The sequence below is a fragment of the Pristiophorus japonicus genome, unplaced genomic scaffold, assembly GCF_044704955.1.
Source record: "Pristiophorus japonicus isolate sPriJap1 unplaced genomic scaffold, sPriJap1.hap1 HAP1_SCAFFOLD_29, whole genome shotgun sequence".
In the NCBI taxonomy this organism is placed as follows: domain Eukaryota; kingdom Metazoa; phylum Chordata; class Chondrichthyes; family Pristiophoridae; genus Pristiophorus; species Pristiophorus japonicus.
In genome coordinates, this window is record NW_027252668.1 from 6,873,290 (window position 1) to 6,893,413 (window position 20,124).

A 20,124-nucleotide genomic window follows, 5' to 3' on the forward strand; every position below is an offset into this window, starting at 1 on the left:
CAAAACTGCACACAATATTCCAGGTGAGGCCTCACTAAGGCCCTGTACAACTGCAGTAAGACCTCCCTGTTCCTATACTCAAAACCTCTAGCTACGAAGGCCAACATACCATTTGCCTTCTTCACCACCTGCCTTCTTCACCACCTGCTGTACCTGCATGCCAACTTTCAATGGCTGATGTACCATGACACCCAGCTCTCGTTGCACCTCTCCTTTTCCTAATCTGCCGCCATTCAGATAATATTCTCCCTTCGTGTTTTTGCCCCCAAAGTGGATTACGTCACATTTATCCACATTGTACTGCATCTGTCATGCATTTGGCCACTCACTTAACCTGTCCAAGTCACCCTGCAGCCTCTTAGCGTTCCCCTTGGGGAACAGTGACCATAATATGGTGGAATTCTGCATTAGGATGGAGAATGAAACAGTTAATTCAGAGACCATGGTCCAGAACTTAAAGAAGGCTAACTTTGAAGGTATGAGGCGTGAATTGGCTGGGATGGATTGGCGAATGATTCTTAAGGGGTTGACTGTGGATGGGCAATGGTAGACATTTAGAGACCGCATGAATGAAGTACAACAATTGTACATTCCTGTCTGGCATAAAAATAAAAAAGGGAAGGTGGCTCAACCGTGGCTATCAAGGGAAATCAGGGATAGTATTAAAGCCAAGGAAGTGGCATACAAATTGGCCAGAAATAGCAGCGAACCTGGGGACTGGGAGAAATTTAGAACTCAGCAGAGGAGGACAAAGGGTTTGATTAGGGCAGGGAAAATGGAGTATCAGAAGAAGCTTGCAGGGAACATTAAGACGGATTGCAAAACTTTCTATCGATATGTAAAGAGAAAAAGGTTAGTAAAGGCAAACGTAGGTCCCCTGCAGTCAGAATCAGGGGAAGTCATAACGGGGAACAAAGAAATGGCGGACCAATTGAACAAGTACTTTGGTTCGGTATTCACGAAGGAGGACACAAACAACCTTCCGGTTATAAAAGGGGTCGGGGGGTCTAGTATGGAGGAGGAACTGAGGGAAATCCTTATTAGCCGGGAAATTGTGTTGGGGAAATTGATGGGATTGAAGGCCGATAAATCCCCAGGGCCTGATGGACTGCATCCCAGAGTACTTAAGGAGGTGGCCTTGGAAATAGTGGATGCATTGACAGTCATTTTCCAACATTCCATTGACTCTGGATCAGTTCCTATAGAGTGGAGGGTAGCCAATGTAACCCCACATTTAAAAAAGGAGGGAGAGAGAAAACAGGGAATTATAGACCGGTCAGCCTGACATCGGTAGTGGGTAAAATGATGGAATCAATTATTAAGGATGTCATAGCAGTGCATTTGGAAAGAAGTGACATGATAGGTCCAAGTCAGCATGGATTTGTGAAAGGGAAATCATGCTTGACAAATCTTCTGGAATTTTTTGAGGATGTTTCCAGTAGAGTGGACAAGGGAGAACCAGTTGATGTGGTATATTTGGACTTTCAGAAGGCGTTCGACAAGGTCCCACACAAGAGATTGATGTGCAAAGTTAGAGCACATGGGATTGGGGGTAGTGTGCTGACATGGATTGAGAACTGGTTGTCAGACAGGAAGCAAAGAGTAGGAGTCAATGGGTACTTTTCAGAATGGCAGGCAGTGACTAGTGGGGTACCGCAAGGTTCTGTGCTGGGGCCCCAGCTGTTTACACTGTACATTAATGATTTAGATGAGGGGATTAAATGTAATATCTCCAAATTTGCAGATGACACTAAGTTGGGTGGCAGTGTGAGATGCGAGGAGGATGCTGTGAGGCTGCAGAGCGACTTGGATAGGTTAGGTGAGTGGGCAAATGCATGGCAGATGAAGTATAATGTGGATAAATGTGAGGTTATCCACTTTGGTGGTAAAAACAGAGAGACAGACTATTATCTGAATGGTGACAGATTAGGAAAAGGGGAGGTGCAAAGAGACCTGGGTGTCATAGTACATCAGTCATTGAAGGTTGGCATGCAGGTGCAGCAGGCGGTTAAGAAAGCAAATGGCATGTTGGCCTTCATAGCAAGGGGATTTGAGTACAGGGGCAGGGAGGTGTTGCTACAGTTGTACAGGGCATTGGTGAGGCCACACCTGGAGTATTGTGTTCAGTTTTGGTCTCCTAACCTGAGGAAGGACATTCTTGCTATTGAGGGAGTGCAGCGAAGGTTCACCAGACTGATTCCCGGGATGGCGGGACTGACCTATCAAGAAAGACTGGATCAACTGGGCTTGTATTCACTGGAATTCAGAAGAATGAGAGGGGACCTCATAGAAACATTTAAAATTCTGACGGGGTTAGACAGGTTAGATGCAGGAAGAATGTTCCCAATGTTGGGGAAGTCCAGAACCAGAGGTCACAGTATAAGGATAAGGGGTAAGCCATTTAGGACCGAGATGCGGAGGAACTTCTTCACCCAGAGAGTGGTGAACCTGTGGAATTCTCTACCACAGAAAGTTGTTGAGGCCAATTCACTAAATATATTCAAAAAGGAGTTAGATGAGGTCCTTACTACTAGGGGGATCAAGGGGTATGGCGTGAAAGCAGGAATGGGGTACTGAAGTTGAATGTTCAGCCATGAACTCATTGAATGGTGGTGCAGGCTAGAAGGGCCGAATGGCCTACTCCTGCACCTATTTTCTATGTTTCTATGATTCTATGTTTCCTCACAGCTCACACCGCCACCCAGTTTAGTGTCATCTGCAAACTTGGAAATATTACACTCAATTCCTTCATCTCAATCATTAATGTTAATAGCTGGGGTCCCAGCACTGAGCCCTCCAGCACCCCACTAGTCACTGCCTGTCATCTGAAAATACCCGTTTATCCCGACTCTCCGCTTCCTGTCTGCCAACCAGTTCTCTATCCATGTCAGTACATTACCCCCAATACCATGTGCTTTAATTTTTCACACCAATCTCTTGTGTGGGACCTTGTCAAAAGCCTTTTGAAAGTGCAAATACACCACATCCACTGGTTCTCCCATGTCCACTCTACTCGTTACATCCTCAAAAAATTACAGACGATTTGTCAAGCATGAATTCCCTTTCATAAATCCATGCTGACTTGGACCGATTCTGTCACTGCTTTCCAAATGTGCTGCTATTTCATCTTTATCTATGTATCTATCTGTGTGCTGTCAGTGTCCGGTATGGGTGTATGTATCGATCTCTATGCCTGTCAATCTCTGGTATGGGAGTATGTATCTTTCACTGTGCCTGTCAGTCTCTGGTACGAGAGCACGTATCTATCTCTGTGCCTGTCATTCCCTGGTCTGGGAGTATGTATCTAACTCTGTTCATATCAGTCTCTGGTGTGGGAGTATGTATCTATCTCTGTGCCCGTCAGTGTCTGGTGTGGGAGTATGTATCTATCTCTGTGCCTGTCAGTGTCTTGTGTGGGAGTATGTATCTATCTCTATGCCGGTCAGTCTCTGGTACGGGAGTACGTATCTGTCTCTGTGCCTGCTATTCTCTGGTATGGGAATATGTATTTATCTATGTGCCTGTCATTTTCTGGTATGGGAGTATGTATCTATCTCTCTGCCAGTCAGTGTCTGGAATGAGCATATATATTTATCTCTGTGCCTGCCATTCTCTGGTATGGGAGTATGTATCTATCTCTGCACCTACAATCTCTGGTATGGGATTATGTATCTATCTGTGTGCAAGTCAGTCTCTGGTCTGGGAGTATGCATCTATCTCTGCGCCTGTCAGTATGTATCTCTCTGTCCCTGCTAGTGCCTGGTATGGGATTAAGTATCTATCTGTGTGCCCATCAGTCTCTGGTATGGGAGAATGTATCTATCGGTGTCTTTCATTCTCTGGTCTGGGCGTATGTATCTTTCTGTTTGCCAGTCAGTGTCGCGTATGGCAGTATGTATCTATCTCTATGCCTGTCAATCTCTGGTATGGGAGTACGTATCTATCTTTGTGTCTTCCATTCACTGGTATGGGAGTAAGTATCTATCTGTGTGCCTGTCAGTCTCTGGTATGGGAGTATGCATCTATCACTGTGCCTGTCAGTTTCTGGTATGCGAGTATGTATCTATCTGTGTGCAAGACAGTGTCTGGTATGGGAGTATCGCCCCAGAAGAGGCGAGGGCCCGGGGCAGCATGGGCCAGCCCACACTGCAATATGTGTGCGCAATATGTCTTTGCAGCAGAGCTGGTCTCCAGTCATCTTGCCACTGGACCAAGACCTAGCTCTGTCATGTCTGTGTGGTGGCTGGTGTGCAACGGTCACCAAACATTAAAAAAATCCACGCACAGCAATCTTTCACCTTTTAACATTTAGTTCGGGACCTAGAATATTATGTCCTTCATTGAAACACTTTTGAACTTTTTGGTGTGGAAGCAAGTCATCCTTGACTCGAGGGACTACCTATGATGATGATGGTAGTATGTATCTATCTCCATGCCTGTCAGTCTCTAATATGGGAGTATGTATCTATCTGTGTGCCTGTCAGTGTCCGATATGGGAGTATGTATCTATCATTGCGCCTCTCACTCTCTGGTATGGGAGTAAGTATCTATGTCAAAAGGCTTTTGACAAGGTCCCGCACAAGAGATTGGTGTACAAAATCAAAGCGCATGGTATTGGGGGTAATGTACTGACGTGGATAGAGAACTGGTTGGCAGACAGGAAGCAGAGAGTCTGGATAAACGGGTCCTTTTCAGAATGGCAGGCAGTTACTAGTGGGGTGCCGCAGGGCTCAGTGCTGGGACCCCAGCTCTTTACAATAAACATTAACGATTTGGATGAAGGAATTGAGTGTAATATCTCCAAGTTTGCGGATGACACTAAACTGGGTGGCGGTGTGAGCTGTGAGGAGGATGCTAAGAGGCTGAAGGGTGACTTGGACAGATTAGGTGAGTGGGCAAATACATGGCAGATGCAGTATAATGTGGATAAATGTGAGGTTATCCATTTTGGGGGCATAAACACAAAGGCAGAATATTATCTGAACGGTGGCAGACTAGAAAAATGGGAGGTGCAACGAGACCTGGATATCATGGTTCATCGGTCACTGAAAGTGGGCATGCAGTACAGCAGGCGGTAAAGAAGGAAAATGGTATGTTGGCCTTCATAGCTAGGGAATTTGAATATAGGAGCAGGGACGTCTTACTGCAATTGTACAGGGCCTTAGTGAGGCCTCACCAGGAATATTGTGTTCACTTTTGGTCTCCTAATCTGAGGAAGGACATTCTTGCTGCTGAGGGAGTGCAGCAAAGTTTCACCAGACTGATTCCAGGGATGGCTGGGCTGTCATATGAGGAGAGACTGGATCAACTGGGCCTTTATTCACTGGCGTTTAGAAGGATGAGAGGGGATCTCATATAGAAACACATAAGGTTCTTTCGGGACTGGACAGGTTAGATGCGGGAAGAATGTTCTCGATGTTGGGGAAGTCCAGAACCAGGGGCCATATTCTTAGGTTAAGGGGTAGGCCATTTAGGACTGAGATGAGGAGAAACTTCTTCACTGAGAGAGTTGTTGACCTGTGGAATTCCCTGCCGCAGAGAGTTGTTTATGCCAGTTCATTGGATATATTCAAGAGGGGTTAGATATGGCTCTTAGGGTTAAGGGGATCCAGGGGTATGGAGAAAAAGCAGGAAAGGGGTACTGAAGGAATGATCAGCCATGATCTTATTGAATGGTGGTGTAGGCTCGAAGGACCGAATGGCCTACTCCTCCACCTATTTTCTATGTTTCTATCTCTGTGCCTGTCATTCTCTGGTCTGGAAGTATGTATCTATCTCTGTGCCTGTCATTGTCTGGTATGAGTGAGTGTATCTATCTCTGTGCAGTCAGTCACTGGTATGGGATATGTATGTATCTGTGTGCCTGTCAGTATCTTGTACGGGAGTATGTAACTATCTCTCTGCCTGTCAATCTCTGGTATGGGAGTATGTATTTATCTCTGTGCCAGTTAGTGTCTTGTATAGGAGTATGTATCTATCTGTGCTGTCCGTTTCTGGTATGGGACTATGTATCTATCTCTGTGCGAGTCAGAGTTGGGTATGGGAGTATGTATCTATCTCTATGCCTGCTATTCTCTAATATGGGAATATGTATTTATCTGTGTGTCGGTCAGTCTATGGTCTGGGAGTATGTATCTATCACTGTGCCATTTAGTCTCTGATATGGGCCTGGTATCTAGCTCTTTGCTTGTCAGTGTCTGGTATGCAGGCATGTTATCTATCTCTGTGCCTATCAAACTCTGTTATGGGAGTATGTATCGATCTCTGCACTGACAATCTCTGGTATGGGAGTACGTATTTATCTCTGCGCCTGCCATTCTCTGGTATGGGAGTAAGTATCTATCTGTGTGCCTGTCAGTCTCTGGTATCGGAGTATGTATCTAACTCTGTGCCAGTCAGTGTCGGGTGTGGGAGTATGTATCCATCTGTGTGCTGTCAGTCTCCGGTATGGGACTATGTATCTGTGCCAGTCAGTGTCTGGTGTGGGACTATATATCTATCTGTGCCTGGTATGCAGGCATGTATCCCTATCTGTGTGCCTGTCAATCTCGGGTATGGGAGTTTGTATCTATCGCTGTGCCCGTTATTCTCTGGTATCGGAGTATGTGTATATCTCTGTGCTGTCAGTCTCTGGTGTGGGAGAATGTAACTATCTGTGTGTACGGTGGTGTCCAGTATGGGACTATGTATCTATCCATGTGCCGATCAGTTTCTGGCAGGGAGTATGTATCTATCTCTGTGCCGGTCAGTCTCTGGTATGCGAGTCTGTATCAATCAGTGCTGTCGAGTCTGCTATGGGAGTAATAATCTATTCTCTGTGTCTGTCAGAGTCGTGAATGGGAGTATGTATCTGTCACTGTGCTGTCAATCTCAGGTATGGGAGTATGTATCTATCTGTGTGCTGGTCAGTATGTATCTATCGCTATGCTTGTCATGGTATGGTAGTATGTATCTATCTCTTTGCCTGTCAGTCTCTGGTATGGGAATAGGTATCTATTTCTGTGCCCATCAGTGTCTGCTACGGGAGTGTATATCTATCTCTGTGCAAGTCTGTCTCTGGTATGGGAGTGTGTATCTGTCTACATAAGAAATAGGAGAAAGAGTAGGCCATACGGCCCCTCGAGCCTGCTCCGCCATTTAATACGATCATGCCTGATCCGTTCATGGACTCAGCTTCACTTCCCTCCCCGCGTCCCATAATCCTTTATCGGTTATGAAATTGTCTTAAATTTATTCAATGACCCAGCTTCCACAACTCTCTGAAGCAATGAATTTACAACCCTCTGATATGAGGAAATTCCTCCTCATCTCAGTTTTAAATGGGCAGCCACTTATTCTACAATTATGCCTGTAATATCTCCAAGTTTACAGATGACACTAAACTGGGTTGCGGTGTGAGCTGTGAGGGGGACGCTAAGAGGCTGCAGGGTGACTTAGACAGGTTAGGTGAGTGGGCAAATGCATGGCAGATGCAGTATAATGTGGATAAATGTGAGCTTATCCACTTTGGGGGCTAAAACACAAAGACAGATTATCTGAATGGTGGCAGATTACGAAAAGGGGAGATGCAACGAGACCTGGGTGTCATGGTTCATCAGTCATTGAAAGTTGGCATACAGCTGCAGCAGGTGGTAAAGAAGGCAAATGGTATGTTGGCCTTCATAGCGAGGGGATTTGAGTATAGGAGCAGGGAGGTCTTACTGCAGTTGTACAGGGCCTTGGGGAAGTCTCACCTGGAATAGTGTGTTCAATTTTGGTCTCCTAATCTGAGGAAGGACATTCTTTCTATTGAGGGAGTGCAGCAAAGGTTCATCAGACTGATTCCTGGACTGACATATGGGGAGAGACTGGATCAACTAGGCCTTTATACATTGGAGTTTAGAAGGATGAGAGGGGATCTCAGAAACATAAAAGATTCTGACGGGATGGGACGAGACAGGTTAGATGCGGGTAGATTGTTCCCGATGTTGGGGAAGTCCAGAACCAGGGGACAAAGTCTTAGGATAAGGGGTAGGCCATTTAGGACTGAGATGAGGAGAAACTTCTTCACTCAGAGAGTTGTTAACCTGTGGAATTACCTGCCACAGAGAGTTGTTGATGCCAGTTCATTGGATATGTTCAAGAGGGAGTTAGATATGGCCCTTACGGCTAAAGGGATCAAGGGGTATGGAGAGAAAGCAGGAAAGGGGTACTGAGGGAATGATCAGCCATCAGAATGGTGGTGCAGACTCGAATGGCCAAATGACCTACTCCTGCACCTATTTTCTGTTTCTCTGCCCCCAAGTTCGAGTCTCCCCTATCAGTGGAAACATCCTCTCTGCATCCACCTTGTCAAGCCCCCTCATAATCTTATACGTTTCGATAATATACCTCTCATTCTTCTCAATTCCAAGGAGTAGAGGCCAACGTTCCCTCATCAGTCAACCCCCTCATCTCCAGAATCAACCTAGTGAACCTTCTCTGAACTGCCTCCAAAACTAGTATATCCTTTCTTAAATATGGAAACCAAAACTGTACGCAGTATTCCAGGTGTGGCTTCATCAATATAACTGCAGCAAGACTTCCCTGCTTTTATACTCCATCCCCTTTGCAATAAAGGCCAACATTCCATTGGCCTTCCGGATTACTTGCTGTACCTGCATACTAACCTTTTGATTTCATGCACCAGGACCCCCAGTACTGCATCACTATGCAATTTTTCTCCATTTAAATAAGAACTTGTTCTTCAATTTTTTTCTGCCAAAGTGCATAACCTCACACTTACCAACATTATACTCCATCTGTCAAATTTTTGCCCACTCACTTAGCCTGTCTATGTCCTTTTGCAGGTTTTTTGTGTACTTATCACACACATCTTTTCCTCCCAACTTTGTATCGTCAGCAAACTTGACGATGTTCTACTCGGTCTCTTCTTCCAAGTCGTTAATATAGAGTGTAAATAGTGGGGCCCCAGCACTGATCCCTGTGGCACCCCACTAGTTACTGGTTGCCAACCCGAGAATGAACCATTTATCCCGACTCTCTCGTTAGCCAATCCTCTATCCATGCTAATATATTATCCTCAACCCCGTGAACTTTTATCTTGTGCGGTAATCTTTTATGCGGCACCTTGTCAAATGCCTTCTGGAAGTCCAAATACACCACATCCACTGGTTCCCCTTTACCACCCTGTTCGTTACATCCTCAAAGAATGCCAGCAAATTTGTCAAACATGAATTCCCCTTCATAAATCCATGCTGACTCTGTCTGACTGAATTATGCGTTTCCAAATGTCCTGCTATTGCTTCTTTAATAATGGACTCCAACATTTTCCCAACCACAGATGTTAGGCTAACTGGTCTATAGTTTCCTGCTTTTTGTCTGCCTCCTTTTTTTTTTAAAATAGGGACATTATATTTGCAGTTTCCCAATCTGCTGGGACCTCCCCAGAATCCAGGGAATTTTGGTAAATAACAACCAATGCATTGCACTATCCCTGTCGCTACTTCTCTTAAGACTCAGTACCTGTCAGTTTCTGATGCAAGAGTGTGGGTTTTATTCTATATCTCTCAGTTTCTGGTAGATAAGTGTGGTGCTCAAGATGTACCTGTCAGTATCTGGTTTGTGAGTGTGGATTAAAGCTGTAACTGTCAGTAATTGGTATGCGAGTGTTGGTTATATTCTGTACCCGCCAGTCTCTAGCACGAGAGCAAGTGTCCCGGCTCCCTCTTCACCCCATCCCAGGACACACCCTCAGCCCGCAGGACACTCGCCCTCAGCCCCCGGCTCCCTCTCCCCCCGGGACACTCACCCTCAGCCCCCGGCTCCCTCTCCCCCCGGGACACGCTCCCTCTCCCCCCGGGACACTCACCCTCAGCCCCCGGCTCCCTCTCCCCCCGGGACACTCGCCCTCAGCCCCCGGGACACTCGCCCTCAGCCCCCGGGACACTCGCCCTCAGCCCCCGGCTCCCTCTCCCCCCCGGGACACTCACTCTCAGCCAATAGATACACTTTGTGAAACTCCTCACATCCTCACCGTCAGGCTGTGTTTCCACTGTTCACTGTCGAAGAACAACAGACACGGTGAGATTGGGACTGAATCAGGAACATTCACTACAGATTTGGGGAAAGAAAGCAGCAATGATTTGAAAGAGCGAGGTGATTTACTTTCACTGTTACCCCACACTGTATACACAACTATTTTAGTAAAACAATAAATCAAGTGCCCCCTTATTAAAGGGGCATTAAAACAGACAAATTAAACTTTGGCATTAAATGGATCAAATTAAAATTTGATTCCCGGGGGTGATGATGCACTCCAGTCCCTCTGGCGCCCATCTCTCATGGAAGGCCACGATCGTACCGGGGAACACCGCATGTTCAATCTCCAGGGACACCCTGGCACGAACATAACCGTGGAAGAGAGGCAGGCAGTCGGGCTGAACACCCCCTCGACCCCCCTTGGCTGGACCGGTTAATGGCTACCTTGGCCATGACCAGGAGCAGTCCTACGAGGAGGCCTTCCGATCTGCCCGCTCCCCTCTTCACAGGGGGCCCAAAGATCAGGAGCGGGGGACTGAAGTGCAAACGATTGCATCCTTCTGCAGGAGCCATCAAGCAAACTCTACCAAGTAACGTTCATTGGTTCATGTGCAACGGCCTGCGGAGAACCATGAGATGCTACTGTAAGAACTGCTTACAACCAGAGTCATCAGATGACCATTTTATCCTCCAGTAGAAAGTAAGAGACTGTCCACACACAGCCCGAGAATGGCCTCTCCCTCCCCCACTCACTCCATGTTGCGGAACTAGTTCCTGCTCCACTCTGCCTCTGACAAACAAACAGCCCCCGACGGAACTAAACCAGGATCGTTCACTCCTGGTTAGGAGAGAGAAAGCAGCAATGATTGTAAACAGCAGATTCTGCCCATTCTGTCTCCCTTCTCCCTGGACACACACTGTCCACACACAACCCGAGAATGGCCTCTCCCTCCCCCCACTCACACCACGCACTGACACTGGTTCTTGCTTCACTCCGCCCCTTACACACAGCCCCCGACTCCCCCTGAACTCTCCCCGGACTCAGTGCCGGTCTCTGAGCCCATCTGCGGACACGCTCCCAAAGCGCTGCGCTGCTGTAAGGAGGCTGCTGCTCGCTGCCTTACCCCGGGGCCGCGGGCTCTCCATTCCCGGCTGTTTGAAACCATCTTCTTCCGCTCACTGAGTGAATGGCGATCACAGGCAGGACTGGGGGAGGGGAGGGGAGGGGAGGGCGCATGCGCTCTTCTGCTCACTGGGAATCGACACAGGGGGCGGGGCTGAGCAGCGCATGCGCAGCTCTCTGCAATAATTCAGCCTGTAAAAATCAAAGTGCACCTTTCCCAATTTACTTTTATCAGAATCTGACAAAGGAACTGGGCCTGGGGGGGAAAGGACAGAGAATGATTAAAGCTGGGGGCCTTGTCCCTTGGAAATGCTCAATTTGGGATCATTCCGTGCAGAGTGTTTCTCTCTCCATGAGCCCGTCTTCACAAAGCAATCCTGCAGAAACATCGGAGGGACGAGGGTGTGGGAGTGTTTGCTGGGACCGTGCAGGAGTTAATATCTGACAGAAAGAGTCCGAGATTAGTTTAAACACTCTCACTGTGAGTAATATCGAAGTGCACAATCAAGAGGTTATAGGTAGGGAGGAACTTATTACAATCACTGTCACTAATGAAGCAGTACTCGGTAAAATACTGGGACTAAAGGCGGACAAGTCCCCTGGACCTGATGACTTACATCCTGTGGTCTTAAGAAATGTGGCTGTAGAGATAGTGGATGCATTGTTTGTAATCTACCAAAATTCCCTGGCTTCTGGGGAGGTCCTAGCAGATTGCCTCCTTTTTTAAACATTTGCAATTTTCCAATCAAAATGCAGGAAACTATAGACCAGTTAGCCGAACATCTGTTGTTGTGAAAATGCTGGAGTCCATTATTAAGGAAGCAGTATCAGGACATTTGGAAAAGCATGATTCAATCAAACAGAGTCAGCATGGTTTTATAAAAGGGAAATCATGTTTGACAAATTTGCTGGAGGTCTTTGAGGATGTGACAAGCACGGTAGCTAAGGGACAGCCTGTGGATGTGGTGTATTTGGATTTCCAGAAGGCATTCGATATGGTGTCACATAAGAGGTTACTGCACAAGATAAAAGCTCATGGGATTGGGAGCAATATATCAGCATGGATAGAGAATTGGCGAACAACAGCAAACAGAGAGTCAGGATAAATGGGTCTTTTTCTGGTTGGCAAACAGTGATGAGTTGGGTGCCACAGGGATCGGTGCTGGGTCCTCAAATATTTACAATCAATATTAATGACTTGGATGAAGGGGCCGAGTTTAATTTAGCCAAGTTTGCTGATGATACAAAGATGGGTGGGAAAGCAAATTGTGATGAGGACACAGTAGATATGCAAAGGGATCTCGACAGGCTAAGTGAGTGTGCAAACATTTGGCAGATAAGAACATAAGAAATAGGAGCAGGAGTAGGCCATATGGCCCCTCGAGCCTGCTCCACCATTTAATACAATCATGGCTGATCCGCTCATAGACTCAGGTCCACTTCCAGATGGAGTATAATGTGGGAAAATGAGAGGTTATCCATTTTGGCAGAAATAATAGAAAATAAAATTATAATTTAAATGGAGAAAAATTGCAACGTGCAGTAGTACAGAGAGCCTTGGGGGTCCTTGTGCATGAAACACAAAAAGTTAGTGTGCAGGTACAGCAAGTAATCAGTAACACAAATGGAATGTTGGCTTTTATTGCAAGGGGGATATAGTATAAAAGCAGAGAAGTCTTGCTACAACTGTACAGGGTATTGGTAAGGCCACACCTGGAGTACTGTGTACCGTTTTGGTCTTCGTATTTAAGGAAGGATATACTTACATTGGAGGCTGTTCAGAGAAGGTTCACTCGGTTGATTCCGGAGATGAGGGGGTTGATTTATGAGGAAAGGTTTGAGTAGGTTGAGTCTGTACACATTGGTGATCAGAAGAATGAGAGATGATCTTATTGAATCTTAAGATAATGAGGGGGCTTGACAAGGTGGATGCAGAGAGGATATTTCCACATAGGGGCAACTAAAACGAGGTTACATAGTTTTAGAATAAGGGATCACCCATTTAAAATTGGGATGAGGAGGAATTTCTTCTCTGAGGGTTGTAAATCTATGGAATTATCTGCCCCAGACAACTGTGAAGGCTGTGTCATTGAATATATTTAAGGCGGAGATAGACAGATTTTTGAGCGATAAGGGAGTAAATGGTTATGGGGAGGGGGCAGGGAAGTGGAGCTGAGTCCATGATCAGATCAGCCATAATCTTATTGAATGGCAGAGCAGGCTCGAGGAGCCAAATGGCCTACTCCTGTTCCGATTTGTCATGTTCTTATGGCGCTGAGCTGCAAGATTGCAGAGAGTGCAACAGGCAAGCGAGTGGACATTGTTTCTCTCACTCTCTGACACTGGCCCGCAGTGTGGGATTAATAATGTGTCTGTCTCTGGTACAATATCAGTGAGAGAGGAGACTGCATCTTCTGTCTCTCCAATGGGATCTTTCAGAATAAAACGGGACTTCACCGGTCAGTCTGGAACTGAAACTGTGCATCTCTTTCTGTGTCTCACCGCCCTACCTCGCACTCTCCTGTCTCTCGCTCAGCCCTCTCCCCTCTCTCTGCCTCTCAATTTCTATCCGCTCTCTCTTACTGTTTGTGAAGGCGGGATACTGTTATTTAGCGTGATGTTGAAACACTGTTGGAAGTGCAAGACTGATAATGTCTCTGTTTCTCTCTGGTGCAATACGTGAAGGTGTGACATTGTTACTGAGCGTATTATGGAGACACTGATACAAAGTGTAAAACTGATACTGTGTCTGTCTCTGTGTCTTTTCCGCTGGTGCTGTGCATGGATGTGCGATAATATGGAGACACAGTTCGGGAGTTTAAGACTGATACTGTGTCTGTCTCTCTGTCGCTCTCTCTGATAGCCATCTCTGGGTGTGGAGTATGGGATGGATAAATTCCAGAGAGGGGACGAGCTGCCTGCAATCTGTATCTCACCTTTAACCCAGCTCTTAATGCGGGCACAGGTGGGATACTATTTGGGATATTTTGAATTAACCAAAGCTGGAATTCTGGTTCCCTCCAGAAAATTAAAAGGTTAAAGGTCTGCATGGGTCAATGTGTTCAGGATGTATATACTTCTCCCTTTGGAATTATTGCCCGAATAGGAGACGGTGGGCCCATCAACCGCTCATTTCCTTTGCACTTAGCTCTTAACATCCGGTTCATATTCGGCTCTCCCAACATGTTCAATGACCAACGGTCTCACGTTCAGCTTCCGTCTGTTTTGCATTTCACGGAAGATAGACCCCCTCTATATTAAATCGCTGATCAGAATATCGGCTAACAACAAACATGCGGCACTGTTTGATGATCTGGACTTCTAGATGGTTATGCTTATAACTGAGAATGTCTGAGGCTCATTTCTGATCAGCAAACTCCCACCTTAATGACAGTATAGTATGTTAAATTAAATCTTGGACAATTATGTTCCACAGAACAGAAAGCAGCCCTTTCACAGATACTGTGGGTGGCTCTGAAAGGAGCCTTTGGGTTATTAGATTAAATCCTGCCCGCTTTACTTGCCCTTGGGCGCACTGGCGGTTTTCTTGGGCAGCAGCACAGCCTGGATATTAGGCAGCACCCCGCCCTGAGCGATGGTCACCTTTCCCAGCAGCTTGTTGAGCTCCTCGTCGTTGCGGATGGCCAGCTGCAGGTGTCTGGGGATGATGCGGGTCTTCTTGTTGTCGCGGGCCGCGTTGCCGGCCAGCTCCAGGATTTCAGCGGTCAGATACTCGAGCACAGCAGCCATGTCGACCGGGGCTCCGGCACCCACACGCTCAGCGTAGTTCCCCTTTCGCAGATGCCTGTGAACGCGGCCCACAGGGAACTGCAGTCCGGCCCGCGAGGAGCGAGACTTGGCCTTGGCCCGAACTTTACCGCCGCTTTTTCCTCTCCCAGACATTTCCACAATCCACACGTTCAGAGAAAGAATGAGAAACTCCTCCCACATCTGCCTTTCTTGTACCTTCTGGAGGAATGCAGGGAGCGAACTTGTGATTGGTCCCTCGGTGGTGAATTTCATTGGTCTTACCAGGTGACCGATCACAGTCTGTTTAGCCCACCAATGAAAGTAGGGCGAAAATGACTGTCTCCAACAGTCAGAATATCGATTTTTAATTCAAAAACCCCGCCAAGAAATTTTAAAATAGCGGATTATGTTAATATAAATTCACCATTAGTCAAAGATTTCCCAACATGTTTTAATTAATTTTGTCTTATTCCATATTTCCCTTGCAAGTTCCAGGCTGTTACAATCAGGATTACTATTTCAAACTGTCTAACGGGCGGGAATCAATCCCCACCGATTCTGTAACGGGACACATTCCAACTCAATCTTTGTAAAAGTTGTGTTTCACAGATTATCGATCGATCCCCTGCAAAGGAGGGAGTGAGCCTAGAACTGGGAGTCCTTCTGTGAAAAGAGAAGAGGGACAGAGTATTCAAACTGCCCCGGTTCTGGTCTCTGGAAGAACTCCCATTCTGGGTTGTTACACTGCGGGGGAGTGTCAGCTTAATAAACGGACTGACCCGCAACAGGAATGGAAAAATAAACTTGAAAAGGGTTTGCGAGAGAGAATGTGTGACTGAAATCTGAGTCTCAGCCCCTAAACAAGCTCTTAATTTGGCAGGCGGTGAAAATGAACGGGTCTGAGAGCAAAAGAAACAGCGACCAGGGACCGTGTTTGTAGTTGGCGGAAAATTCCAGCGACGCTAAGGTGGAACCGGACCGTGAAACTGATATATGAGAATTCAAAACTAAATCTACAACTGGAAGTGTAAAAGTTCTCAAATATACTTGTTCAGGAAATAATTACAGTAAACAGAGTGTAAAGGGAGATGCGTTTGTGCAGCTCTTTCAGAGAGGTTGTGGGTGGCTCTTAAAAGAGCCGTTGTGTTTGGGGTTTGATCTCTCAGGGAAGCGTGCAGTCTCACTTGGAGCTGGTGTACTTGGTCACCGCCTTTGTCCCTTCCGACACGGCGTGCTTGGCCAGCTCCCCGGGCAGCAGCAGGCGCACGGCGGTCTGGATCTCCCGCGAACTGATGGTGCGGCGCTTGTTGTAATGGGCCAGGCGGGAAGCCTCACCCGCGATGCGCTCGAAAATATCGCTCACAAACGAGTTCATGATGCCCATGGCCTTGGAGGAGATGCCGGTGTCGGGGTGAACCTGCTTCATCACTTTGTAGATGTAAATGGCGTAACTCTCCTTCCTCGACCTTCTGCGCCTCTTGCCGCTCTTCGCTGGGGTTTTCTTGATTACTTTCTTGGCGCCTTTCTTGGCGGGACCTGTTTTCTTTTCGTCAGCCATCGTCTCGTTCAGTCAGGCGCAGATTTGGGGAAACTCTGCTCGGAGCCCGCATTATATCGGCAGCCCCACACTCCGCCCACAGCCCTATGCTAATGAGGGATGGGCGAAGGCAATGGTTGTGATTGGCTTGTCAATATCCAGTGTTCTGTATCTCTCTGATTGGATGTTTAAAGAGACCAATCAGATTTGTTGCTCGCCACAATCTCAAATTCTTGAATGAGGTCTTCAGTTGCAACACCTCCTGATTTATACTCTGTTCTTTATGTGTTTCTGTTCTGTTAGCAGGCAAAAATCTTATGAGTAAGGTTCATAAATCTTTTAGTATATATTCAATAATCTGAACAGCAAACTCGCTGCTCTGTTCATCGATTTAGATTTTTACATGTTCAACAGACATTGACCGGTTTATAACCGACATTGACTGAGGGTGACTTCTGGTCAGGAAACTACCAGTTTATCAACTATCGGGATTTAATATCAATGTAGAGAAATAGTGACCTGGATTTATATAGCGCCTTTCACGACCATCGGACTTCTAAACATGCTTCGCAGCCAATGAAGTGCTTTTTGAAGTGTAGACACTGTAGTAATGTAGGAACGGCGGCAGAAATTTCACGCACAGCAAGCTCCCATAAACAGCAATGTGATAATGACCAGATAATCTGTTGTGTTGTATTGATCGAAGGATAAGTATTGGCCAGGACACCGGAGATAACTGACCTGCTCTTCTTCAAAATAGTGGCCGTGGTATCTATTACAACCACCTGAGAGAGTGACGGGCCTCAGTTTAACGGCTCTTCCTACAGATGGCACCTCCGACAGTGCAGCACTCCCACATCACTGCACTGGCATGTCAGCCTAGATTTTTGTGCTCAAGTCCCTGGAGTGGGACTTGAACCCACAACCTTCTGACTCAGAAGCGAGGGTGCTACCAACTGAAGCACAGCTGATAAGATTGTGATCAACAGATCAGTTTATTCAACAGTAACCAGCCCTTTCACAGATAGAGTGCGTGGCTCTGAAAAGAACCAACGTGGTATTAGATTAAATTTTGTCCACTTTACTTGCTCTTGCTGGGGCCAGCATTGGATTTCTTTGTCTGGAGCACCACATGGATTTTTGGCTGTTCAGCCATGATCCTATTGAATTGTGGAGCAGGCTCAAGGGGCCTTATGGCCTTCTCCTATTTCTTACAGTTGTCAGTCTCTGGTATGTGAGTGTTGTTTTTTCTTCAGTTTCTGCTCGGCGAATTTGGGTTTCATTATACACCCGTCAGCTTCGAGTATGTGAGTGTGATTTTCACAGTATCTCACTGCCCCCGGGCTGTGTGTGTGGGTTTTATTCTGTACCTGTCAGTTTCTGTTATGCAAATGCATGTTTTACTCTCTACCTGTAAGTTTCTGTTATGTGAGTGTGGGTTTTATTGTGTATTGTTCAGACTCTGAGGTGTGTGTGTGGATTTTATTTTATATGAATGTAACTAATCTTTTTTACAAAGAGAAAGACGAGTAAATGTTATTGAGTGGAATCTGAGTGTCCTTGTACAAGAATCACAGAAAGTTAACGTGCAGTTACAGCAAACAATTAGGAAGATAAATGGTATGTTAGCCCTTAATCCAAATGGGTTGGAGTAAGGTAGCGTTGGTACAATGATATAGAACTGAGATTGGGAGAAATTTGTTCACTCAGAGGGTTGTGAATCACTAGAGTTGTGATTTTAACCTGCATCTGTCAGTTTCTTGTTTGTGAATCGTGGTGTTTTCTGTTTTTTTGTCAGTAATTTGTGGAGATTTACTTCGAGCTGGTGTGCTTGGCCAGCTCCCGGGGCAGTGCCAGACTAATGCCCGTCTCAATGTGTGGACACAACCTGCACACTCCAAACTGTTACTGAAAGTGAGTACTGCAACAAGTGACAATCATTCAGCAGAACCCATTTTAAATTCCAGAGATTGCTCAGAACCATGTTTATTTTCAGCTTAAACTATTGCAAAGTATTTTATTGGTCCGGCTGAAAACTCCAAACAACCATTAAAAGCAGGTGGAGGCGCTCATCCGATTCTAGTGTGAACAGTGGGGTTAATCACTGAGTGTGGGATAGACATTACTGGGCAATCCATTTCAACCAAACGTGCCTTTGCAGAGCCGTGTACTTGCTGGGGTTAATCATCGAGTGTGGGACAGACACTGCCTCTGTCACTCAGGTTCTGTATGCTAACGTGGGATTCACTGGTCAGTGTCGGATAGATACTGTATCTGTCACTGTCTGGTACAGTGTGTCAATGTGGGATTGACAGGCACGTGTAAAAACAGAAAGCATTGCTTTCCCGATTGATGGTGGTAGAGTGGTGAGCACAGCTGCCTTCCAAGCTAGTTGATCTGGGTTCAATTCACGGCCATTGGATGAGTGAGTGCGTGAGTGAGTGAGTGAGTGAGTGAGTGAGTGAGTGAGTGAGTGAGTGAGTGAGTGTGTGTGTGTGTGTGTGTGAGTGAAATAATAAAGGCGCATCCACCTGAAACAGTAACTCCGTTCCTCGCTCCACTGATGCTGCCTGACCCGCCGAGATTTACAGCAATTTCTTTATGATATACCGGTATTCATTTTCCTTTCTAACCGTCAATTATTGATACGGAATTGAGGGGGCTACTTTGTATCTACCATTTTCAGCTTTGCGATTGTGGGTTTTCGTCTGTTTCTCTCAGTCTCTGGTACGTGAGCGAGAGTGTCGCTCTGTATCTATCTGTCTCCGGTATGTGCGTGTGGGCTTTAGTCATATCTAGCAGTGTCTGTTATGGGCGTCTGGATTTTATTCTGTACTTATCAGCTGCTGATTTATTATTGTGGGTCTTATGCTATAACTGCCACTTTTGACCTAATTCCGAGATGGTTTTCCTTTGAATCTGTCAGTCCCTGGTATGGGAGTATGTATCTGTCTCTGTGCTGTCAGTCTCCGGTATGGGAGTATGTATCTATCGGTGTGCCGGTCAGTGTCTGGTATGGAAGAGAAGTTAGTACCCTGTGCATGTCAATTACTGGTAAGTGAGGTTGGTAGTTACTCTGTATCTGTCAGTATCTGTTATGAGATTGTGGGATTTACTCTGTACCTGTCAGTTTTTGGTAGGAGTGTGGGTTTTATTCGGCATCTATTGATTTCAAGTAAGGGAGTTAGTAATTTACACTGTCATTCACTGGTTTTATTCTACCAGGCAGTTTCTGGTATGCGAGAGTTGTTTTTATTTTGAATCTATCAGTGTCTGATATGGGAGTATGTATCTATCTCTGGTATGGGAGTATGTATCCAACTCTGCGCCCGTCAGTGCCTGGTATGGAAGTATATGTCTAACTCTGTCCCTGTCAGTCTCTGGTATGGGAATATGTATCTATCTGTGCCAGGTTGTCTGGTAAGGATGTTTCCAACTGTGTGCCTGTCAATCTCTGGTGTGGGACTACATATCTATCTCTGCGCAGTCAGTCTCTGGTATGAGAATATGTATCTATCTGTGTGCCTGTCCGTCTCTGGTATGGGAGTATGTATTTATCTGTGGTGTCACTTTCTGGCATGGGAGTATGTATCTATCTGTGTGCCTGTCAATATGTACATAAAAACATAGAAAATAGGTGAAGGAGTAGGCCATTTGGCACTAAGAGCCTGCACTGCCATTCAATAAGATCATG

General features: G+C 46.2%; 2 protein-coding genes across 2 annotated transcripts in view; both read right to left on the reverse strand.

The window, feature by feature from the left end:
* The window catches only part of LOC139248262 (zinc finger protein 551-like), a 362,606-nt gene that overhangs the window by 114,767 nt on the left and 227,715 nt on the right, over positions 1–20,124 (reverse strand). The gene's annotated exons all lie outside the window — the stretch shown is intronic.
* Positions 14,660–15,046, reverse strand: LOC139248171 (histone H2A type 2-A-like). The gene has a single exon (XM_070871913.1). It carries the CDS (start codon positions 15,044–15,046, stop codon positions 14,660–14,662), a length of 387 nt encoding a protein of 128 aa, XP_070728014.1.

Coding starts and splice junctions, on each gene's coding strand:
- LOC139248171 (XM_070871913.1), bottom strand. CDS start 15,046: ATGTCTGGGAGAGGAAAAAGCGGCGGTAAAGTTCGGGCCAAGGCCAAG.